This window comes from Pocillopora verrucosa, chromosome 3 (assembly GCF_036669915.1).
Source record: "Pocillopora verrucosa isolate sample1 chromosome 3, ASM3666991v2, whole genome shotgun sequence".
Lineage (NCBI taxonomy): Eukaryota > Metazoa > Cnidaria > Anthozoa > Scleractinia > Pocilloporidae > Pocillopora > Pocillopora verrucosa.
The window spans coordinates 9,153,795-9,163,383 of NC_089314.1; the positions used below are offsets into that span (position 1 = coordinate 9,153,795).

At 40.1% G+C, this 9,589-nt stretch overlaps 2 protein-coding genes across 2 annotated transcripts; one reads left to right on the forward strand and one right to left on the reverse strand.

The window, feature by feature from the left end:
• Positions 1–717: 717 nt before the first annotated feature.
• On the forward strand, positions 718–9,350 carry LOC131780250 (uncharacterized). Its single transcript, XM_059096872.2, has 4 exons — positions 718–1,413; positions 3,051–3,093; positions 6,206–6,466; positions 6,586–9,350. The coding sequence occupies exons 1-4, from the start codon at positions 943–945 to the stop codon at positions 7,860–7,862; spliced, it is 2,052 nt and encodes a 683-aa protein (XP_058952855.2). The 5' UTR covers positions 718–942; the 3' UTR covers positions 7,863–9,350.
• On the reverse strand, positions 2,555–4,739 carry LOC131783403 (uncharacterized). Its single transcript, XM_066164558.1, has 2 exons — positions 4,637–4,739; positions 2,555–4,458 (listed from the first exon to the last, which is right to left on the reverse strand). Exons 1-2 carry the CDS (start codon positions 4,737–4,739, stop codon positions 3,347–3,349), a joined length of 1,215 nt encoding a protein of 404 aa, XP_066020655.1. The 3' UTR covers positions 2,555–3,346.
• Positions 9,351–9,589: the final 239 nt, after the last annotated feature.

The window sequence follows — 9,589 nt, forward strand, 5'->3', positions numbered from 1 at the left end:
TTCTCGCTCGGATTACCACGGCTGACTCTAGGAAAGAGTACCTGTATTTTGGTAATTTAGTGTTAAAAACTGAGTTGAAAACGTAAATTGACCACTGTAAAGAGTTTAAAGGCCGACGTTTTGAGCGTTAGTCCTTCGTCAGAGCGAATCGCTCTGATGAAGGACTAACGCTCGTTCGTCAGAGCGATTCGCTCTGACGAAGGACTAACGCTCAAAACGTCAGCCTTTAAACTCTTTACGGTGGTCAATTTACGTTTTCAACTCAGTTGTTAACACTAAATCACCTGTTATACTCTCTCACCGAAGCAGCACCACAGGTTCTTTAGAACTTACCCCCTTCATTTACCTGTATTTTGCCTTCTTTTGTCTCATGAAAACAAAGGCGTTTATTGTTCGTCTCATGTCGCCTAATGTAATAAAGGAGATTTCGCGAGTCATCAGCAGCAACAAGTTTCTTTCTAAAATGACTGACTTAAATATTTTCGCTCTAGGGACGCAAAAGTACACGATAGTTCCGTGTCAGTTGCTTGCGTCATCTGACTACATCCGTCATTTGGCGAATAAATATTTGCTATCGGTTTGTTGCTGCTCCAGCACGGAAAAAAAAAATCCGCACCACAGATTTGTGATTGAAACGTTCTTTTTTCTTGTTTGCGCGAGAAATGGAGCAACTGTCTCCTCAACGATTTTTCCTTCATCCAAATAAAAGGGAAAACTATGCTACGCACGTCAACTGAATTAACATACCATTTTACTGCGGTTATCGCTACCAACAAACAGACGCTCAACTAACCCCGTCACGTTTGAAAGCGCGAGCGCCATATCTAAACTCTTTGGCATATCATGTGAGCGAATACCGTGTTCACTTCGGGAGGCGCATATTACAATTTGAAACAAATGCCGTAATCAGGAGTCGGTAAAGAGTATAATCAAATCCTAAACATGATGTCTGAGGCGTGTTGTTTTGTTAAAATGCTTTTTCGTCGAGTGCAATTACGTCGTCGTCGCTTCGCTTCCATATTACTCATCGTTTCCAGTGGAATTGTGTTTGTATTATATTTTGAGGCCTATGGCTTTTTTTTCGGTTTCTCTCAATCCACGTTTCCGAAGACTCGAGTGAAATTTGTGAAACACGTTGGAAACTCTAGTTCTGCTTGTCGTCTGCCGAATTTGGATCCATTCCACCCTAGCTTGATGAAATTTATGAAAGATCTTGGCAAGCTTCAGTGTAGTGGAGAGAGACATTCGAACTTCAGAGATAACGTCTTGGAAGTGAAAGGAGAAGGATTACACTCTGTGCGATACAGTGTGATCGGACGACCACGCGGAGATGATTTCCACGCTGAACTATCCGATCCCATCCATTTGGTGAACGAGGCGCTTCCAGAGCAGAAGCAACGAAAGGCAAATCTGGTAAGAATTATCTGTTTTTTATTTGCTCGTTTATTGGTTCATTCGTTTATAAACAGTGTTTGTTTATTTATGTTTATCTAAGTTTCGAATATTATATGACGATTTCTTAGTGGGACCAAGTGGCCGCGATATGTAATTACAAAATTTACAAACTATAATGTAAGCTTTAAGAACAGCCCCATACTTCCTTAAGCATACAGTCCTTGAACAAGAATTTAAGAAATGGCGGAAACGACACGTTGCCTCTGGATAATATGGGCTTTAAAATATTTGCGAGAGGCCTTCTCGAGGAAGGAAGAGCCTGAGAGAGAACCCTGGGAACAAGGTTGTCGATTTGTTGGACTTGGCTGTGCGAAGCGATAGCGATACAATTATATTTGAGAGCTACATCCATTGGATACTGGGTTACTACTCATCTTTTTTTTTTCCGCTATCTGACGGTTTTGCGATCACTAACTCCCCCTCGAAAGACCTTTAGCTTGAATGTTTTGTTTACCCATTTCAGGGCAGGTGACAATACTCTAGGACTGTTGCTTTCCAATTTTACGAGCATCTGTACACACAATTAACAAGAGGTGTACTGGGAATTCCCTGGAGACCTAAAATAGCTAAACAAGAGGTAGAAGCCAAAGAGGCATATTGTGTTCGGCCTCTGCCTGGCGGGGGGGGGGGGGGTGGGTGACTTAGATTCCCTGTGGTCATACATCCTGGTAACATGGCCTGGTTACATAGTCAAAACTGCGAAGGCGGCCTCCCTTGTCTGCTTTATTTCAATTCTTTCTACTCTTGCCGACTTTATTCCTAACAAAGCAATCATTTTCCTTTTGATATAAAAAACGTAATGACTGATTCTGAGTGAAACGGTGAGCTTTGTTTTTTTCATTGATTTGCACTTTCCCCGGGGGTGAGGCCGGTAGAACCGCTGAGGGTTCGAGGAAGAAACAAACGTTTTCCCTTGGGTAATTTAGTGTTAACAACTGGTTGAAAATGTAAATTAGCCACCGTAAAATGTAAAAAAGCTGACGTTTCGAGCGTTAGCCCTTCGTCAATCGCTCTGACGAAGGGCTAACGCTCGAAACTTCAGCTTTTTTACTCTTTACGGTGGCTAATTTACGTTTTCAACCCAGTTGTTAACACTAAATTACCTGCTATACTCTCCCACCAACGCAGCACCACAGTTTCTTTAGAAACTTACCCCTTTATTCGTTTTTCCTTGGGGCCAGTCCTTAAGCGTTTAAATGGAATTATCATGGGAATTAATCATTAGGTGTTTCTTGAACCCTCCTATTCAAAAATAAAAATAGTTAATAAATAGCATTTAAAAGAAAATCAACTGCAAGCTAGAAAAAATATACAAATATAAGACTCTGCCTCATTCCATGCAGGAGAGGAAAAATTTAAAGGATTAATTCGTGAGGGCTTAACTTTTAAGTACCAAGCGCATCCGACAACACATTTTATCATCATACATTGTTGAAAATCTACATCTCTGTTCTATAAAATTGCCAAATTTAAATTCGCCAGCCGATCGAGTTCGTTTAAACTAAACCCACCTTATTTAAAATATAATTCTCCTCCAGCTGGCCAATGATTCGATAAGTTAACTTTTCCGCACTTGCATATTTTGTTTATTTTAGTGGTCGAGGTTCAAATCATGGCTTCCATTCTCAAGTAATTCCAGTAAGTAGCGCTTATGGTAATTGCTGCGTTGTGTGTAAGAGTATTTCGTGTAACTTTATGTTTTCTGTTGTCTTACTCGTGTTATGTCTATCATCTCATGTCGTGTCAAGTGTATCATTTGACAAAATGTCTTATATCTTTCGTCGTTTTTCCGAAGTCTGTCAAATAACGGCGGTCTGGACTTGTGATGTCAGCGAAGTCGAACCTATCTTGTAAGCCTGCTGTGCAGGCGTCTTATTAGTGCGAGCTAACTTTATAGATCGTTTTCACGTGACGTCACATCATTTCCGGTCGGCCATATTGGTGTACCACTTTCGATTGCGTAATCCCCGTAATTTTTCCACAAGTCAGCCAAGACCAGATCCCCAGGCAACAACTTATTTAAAATTCCACAGTTCTCAGTTAAATATTTGTCTGATGTTCGTCCTCCCCAAGCTTGGGAAACATAGGAGATTGTACCTTGTGGAGTTATCCCAATCAGCACCTTAACAGTGTTATGGTGTTTGTACGATGACCATGTCTGTGCTCTTGCGAGCAGATTTGATGGTCTATTAATAAATACTTCGAAACAATCAATAATCACGGTAGTTTTGTTTCCAAATGAATATTTAAAACACTGTGGCATAGTTCGCCATAAATCCTCAAGTTCAGGCCAGTTGATAAGTGGAGCCAGGCGTACATCTAGCGCTACCATCCAGGATGAAAAAATCCTTGAAACTGTTGAAAGGGAGACATTGAAGCGATATGAAAGATCTTGATGTGGTGCGTCAAGTTTAAGTTTTATCAAAGTCATGACAAACTCTTGAAATGTGGTCAGATTCTGGGACTTGTAAGCAACAAACGGAGAAACATGTTCGAAAACATTTTGCAGGATATCGAAGGAAGGCAATCCAGTGTAGAATTTAACTTTTTCTTCGTTTTGTACAAATTCCCACCGATCAAATGGTTTTCGGTCAATGTTTAGAGAGCTGAATAAATATTCAAACTCTTCAGTTTGTGTGCCAGCTTCAACTGTTAATTTTTTCTCTTCGTCCTCATTTCCTTCAAAGCTGAGGTTTGAAACCTGTTCACCGGGCTCATTAAGTTTCTGTCTCTTCGCCGTTCGCTCTAGTTCTAGCTCTCGTTCTCTCTTTTCAAAAGCCGGCTTCTTCACCAGTTCACGTTCCCTCGCTCTCTCGCTTCGTTTTGCCGCCGCTTCTTTATGATCTGCTCGATCAGTAGCTTTCTTGTGTCCCAAAAGCAATGTCGGAACCCAGTCAATATTAAATTTATCCCAGCTCTTAGCTGCCCTTCCTGAAACAAAATGCTTTTCGCACACACGATCGTTTTCTAAGATCTCTTCGGTCAGATCGTCACGGCTTATCGCTGAAATTCAGCGCGATCTTCTTTCTTCGGATAGTTTCTGTGCCTCTTCGCCTTGATTTGTGACCACAGAAGGCACCCTTGCAAAGTACAACCCTTTATCTCGTCCACTTTTGCTGCCACAGCCAACGATCAGACACAAAACCATGTTCCACGCGAAGGACGCTACTAGTTTGTTTACAATTGAGGTACACCAATATGGCGGCGTAGCAACGGTAGTCAAGGAATTGGTCACGTGAGTGAAAACGATCTATAAGCTCGCGATCGTTTATCCGACCAGCCATGTTTGATTTGCAGTTAGAGTGGACGGTGGGGGTAGGGGGCGAGGGAAGGGCGAAAAGACTCACTCCCCCACCGACCGCCCCCTTGGTACAAATTTGTTTTTTTCCCCAGCCTTCCGCTGCCATTAAAATCAAAGATGGCGGCCATAAGTTTCGTTATGAAATTACTGAGCACTCGCTCGCCAGAATTACGCTAGCTCTGCAGGCTACTATCTTTTTTACAGTAACAACAACATAAACACTTTGTTTTACAAGGGTAAATAATAAAGTGCGTGGTCGTCCGATTTTGTCATCACTGGTTTGATTACAGACCGAATTGGACTCCACTTAGTCCTATCACCAATGAATCATAAAAATTAAAATTCTCGAGAAAAGAAGAAAGCCCCATTTTAGGAGTCTGTACACTGTTTCTATAGTGATGAAAACCAAGGATGTGATTGGTCGATAACAAACTGCTCGATAACAAATTCGCAAGTGAATTAGTGGGGAATAGGTACCTCCTAAAAACCGAGTTCGAGGTCTGTACTGTAAGTTAGGGAGCGAGGTTTTCCCGCTCGGATTCATGAATCGAACGGATCTTATAACTGAGAGATATGATAAGAGTCTTTTAAACCAATCGCTATCAGGGAAATTGTAATTTTCATGATTAAGATTAAAGCAACACAGCAAGAAACGCGTAAAGAGGATCACAGAGGAAATCGAAATGTGGGAAGAACATCAGCTACACACTAGGCTGCTCCTTGAGTGCTATGTTTTTTTTCTTACGTCATCTGTGATTTACCACAGAAAAGACGCATCCAAATGGAATTTAGTCACTGTTATAGCTGTCCTGTCATGTCACGCAATGTCTTTCATGAGATGTCTGTCACGCATAACATTATCATTTGTTTCTTTGATGTTCTCACCAAGATACAAAGTTCTTTTGTGATCAAGGACTGAAGAGAAATATGACAAAATAGTACCTTTTCATTTTAGTCAATGAACAAGAAAGTTCAATTTTTATCTTTGAAGCATTGATGTGCTATCTAGTAAGTAATATCACTGAAGTTGTCGAGAGTGACAACACAATTTTTGTAGGACGCTTGTCACTCTTTTGTACTCTAACAGATCATTATCATTAACCAAACACAGGGCACCCCAAATTCCGTTTATTGTATAAAATAGGATATTGCTATGTTTATTATGTTTTCATTGCTACGTTATGTCTATCATATGTCATATCCCGTCATGCATCTCAGGTGTCATGTCGTTTCATGTCTTATAATCCACCAAATATTTTTGCACGTGCGCCTTTGGTCTTAAAACATCATACGACCGAATATGCACCTGCTAAGACTGGTGAATATCCAAGGATATGTCCACGGACAAATACCTTTGTATATTTGCGCGCCAAATGGAGGCTGTTGTTTATGTATCATGTTTCTATTCTTGCGATAACGAAAATGTTTGTAATTCTCCCTTACTCTAAGGGGCGTTTGTCGGAAAAGCAACAGTTAAAACTGACTTTGTGCGAGTGGATGCGGGCAGAACTTGGGGAAGAACTCAAACGGACATGCTCTTGCAAGTGTCTCCTAAAGAGGAAGTTTTATCAAGACCTCTGAAGCCTGGTGGTATTCCGCTCGATGTCGCTCTGATTATGTTGGACTCCGTTTCTGATGCTCACTTCAGAAGGAAAATGCCTAACACTTTGAAGTATTTGATCGAACACCAGACCACAGTTTTTCTACAAGGTTAAGTTACGGTGTCCTTTTTTATACCAGTATTTATGTTAGCAAACGTTAGTCTCCGACAGAACAGTGAACTCAAGCTCACTGCAAACACTAATATTCTGACTCCAACTAATTTCCAGGCGAGACAATTGTTGGGGATGGAACAACAGCCGCAATGTCGGCTATGCTCACCGGGATAGCTGAAAAGATGCAACCTGAAGCAAGAAGGAGTGAGCCTAATGCTGAGCCGGTGGACAAGTGGAGGTGGATTTTTAAAGATTTCAAAGAAAAGGGATACGCCACTTTATTCTCAGAGGACGATGCAAAGTTTGGCTCGTTTTCCTACCGTCTACACGGGTTTAAAGAGCCACCCTCAGATCATTATAGCAGACCATTTTGGTTAGAGGCCTTAAAAATTAAAGATGATTATTGTTTAGGTAGCCAAGCTGTTCATAACATCTCACTAGAGTATCTTTTAAGCTTTTATCGTGGATACAAAGAAAAACGGAAGTTTGCTATAATAGCAATCAACATATGTCATGACGATCAGAATGCCTTAGGTTATGCTGACGAAGACTTAAAGAGCTTTATAAAAAAGTTTGACGAAGAGTCCTTCTTGAAAAACACTCTTTTAGTTATATTTGGTGATCATGGAGCTCGATTCTCTGTCCAAAGAAAGACAATCCAAGGGAAGCTGGAGGAGAGACTTCCTTATCTGTCGCTTACAGCTCCGAAGTGGTTCACAGAGAAGTACCCAGATTTATACACCAATTTGATCCATAATTCTAAAGTACTAACCACACCCTTTGACGTGTACGCAACCCTGCGTCACATCCTTTCGTATCCAAGTTATCCGAGCGGGATAACAACTGGTCAAAGCCTGCTTAACAGGATTGACAAAGAGAATCGCACATGCGAAAATGCTGGTGTTGAGGAACATTGGTGTCCATGTCTTAACTTTGAAGAAATTTCGATCGATGACCCTTGGATAGAGAAGTCTGCTGAATTTACAATTAGCTATATCAACAATTTGATGTTTCAGAAGCACTCCGGATTGAGAAAACTGTGCCACCAACTTGTTCTAAAAGAAATAACGCACGGTTATCGTGACATGCCAAGCGGGAAAGTGCAGTTCTTGAAGAAGACACATCGCGACGAGAAATGTGATTCTTGTGGGTTGTCGTACGGTAAGAAATCAGTTAATACCCTGGCACAGAACACAATGTATCACCTGCAACTGGAAACATCGCCAAATGATGCATTTTATGAAGCAACGGTTAAAATGAAGGAGGGCGAGCCATCACTTGTAGGAGACATTAGTCGTATCGATGCTTATAGTGATCAGCCGCATTGTATCATGGACAGATTTCCGCTTTTACGGAAGTATTGTTATTGCTTGCGACAGCGGTCGAGATGATTAAATTTGCAATGAGACAGAGACCTGTTTCAATAAATGTTCAACGCCTTTTTATTCGAGTTCAGGTTATTTAAACCCATGGTGAATACCTACAAAGAGTTTTAAAGAAATAATCTTCACTTGAACTCAGGTTTAGGTTTCAGTCGACGATAACTGAAGCACGACAGTAAGAATGAGCATGGAAAAAAAGATAACAAGTAACTTGGAGTCTTGTGAAAAAAAGCGCTTAATCGAAGTAGGCTATTGGTAACTGGTTTAGAAGTAGTTAATAACGTTTGTTTAAAAAAATAACAAAAGAAAAGAGAACAAAGAAAAGGGGACTAAAATTATTGAAGGGGAACAGAAGATCACTTTTATAATAATATCAATAGCGATTCCGTAAAACTTTTGACAATAAAAATGAACTGTAAAATACGACGTTTCGACCAAATTTTTATTATTATTATTTTTTTAATGAGCTTCTAATTATTTCTTCTCTTTGTATGTTCTTACTTTCCGTTTACACTTCTAAAAAATTTTATGCTTCTTACACGCATATATAAATCCATCGTGACATTCTTACTATTCACTTGAATGGTAATGACCGAAGTTTGGTCGAAACGTCGTCTTTTATCGTTCACTTTTATTGTAAAAAGTTATAATAATATAGTACATTTAATAAGAAACTTCTTTAATAGTGAAATAACGGGAATTATTCATCAGTCGCTGGTAGGATTTAGCGTCTATTCAGACCGTAAACTAGTCTAGCTCTACATTCATAAGAGACTTTTAATCCACAGCTTATTTTTTTAAAACGCTCTCTGGCTACTGTTAACTGTCAAACATTGACTGGTAAACTTTCTACCAAACGTTTTGGATTAAAGTTGCAATAAAAGGAGACAAGATGATCCCTGCCTCACACTGCACGGTTTTTTTTAATCTAAATGTGCGGAGAAATTAGAGACCGAACGCACTTAGTTGTTAGTGCTAAATACAAAACCTTAGTTGTGAAAGCCAGTGCGAAAAATCAGTTCGTATCATAGGCTTTGCCGGTACTGTTACCTTGTGTTTCCTCGGCCTTAAAAATCAGCATGACTGTGTAGCTCTGTTAATGAATTGAGCTGTTTATAATGAACAATTTTTAGGTCTTTTTATTGTGTGACGAGCGCCATCAGTACTTTTACTACTGTCACATGTAACCCTCTTTAACTAAAGTCTTGGCTTACTAAAGTACTTACGGGTTATTTTTACAGCCATTTCGTTTAGTTTTAGAAAAAATAAAAATGTTTTAAATAACTAGCGGCCTAGGTCGGTCAGCATTGGGAAAAACTGTGCCCTAGGTCCTGGATACTGCCCTCGGCTTACGGCCTTGGACGGCATTCAAGCTCTCGAGCACATTTAGTTTTTCAGGATACAGACCTCCCTACTGGTAAATGATTAAATTCTGATCGATGGTTTTTCGCGCGTAACTTCTTTCAAAAAGTTTTGAGTTCATGAAAGAAGGCTAAGAGTGCTCATATATCACGTGAATGCCATAGTAATCATTCTTTGTTTCCGTGAGTCCTCTCTTTAAACTGCTCTTCATTTAAATGTATAGGGCTCAAGTGGTGGTAAAAGATTTGTCGACTTGTGTATAGTTTCATTAACGAGTGCTTTCCATCTGCTTGGATCGCTGGACATAAACACTACTTCGTCTTTCACTCCTTTGGCTGTGTTGAAAAAATTTATTATCAACGATTCAGGTAGCA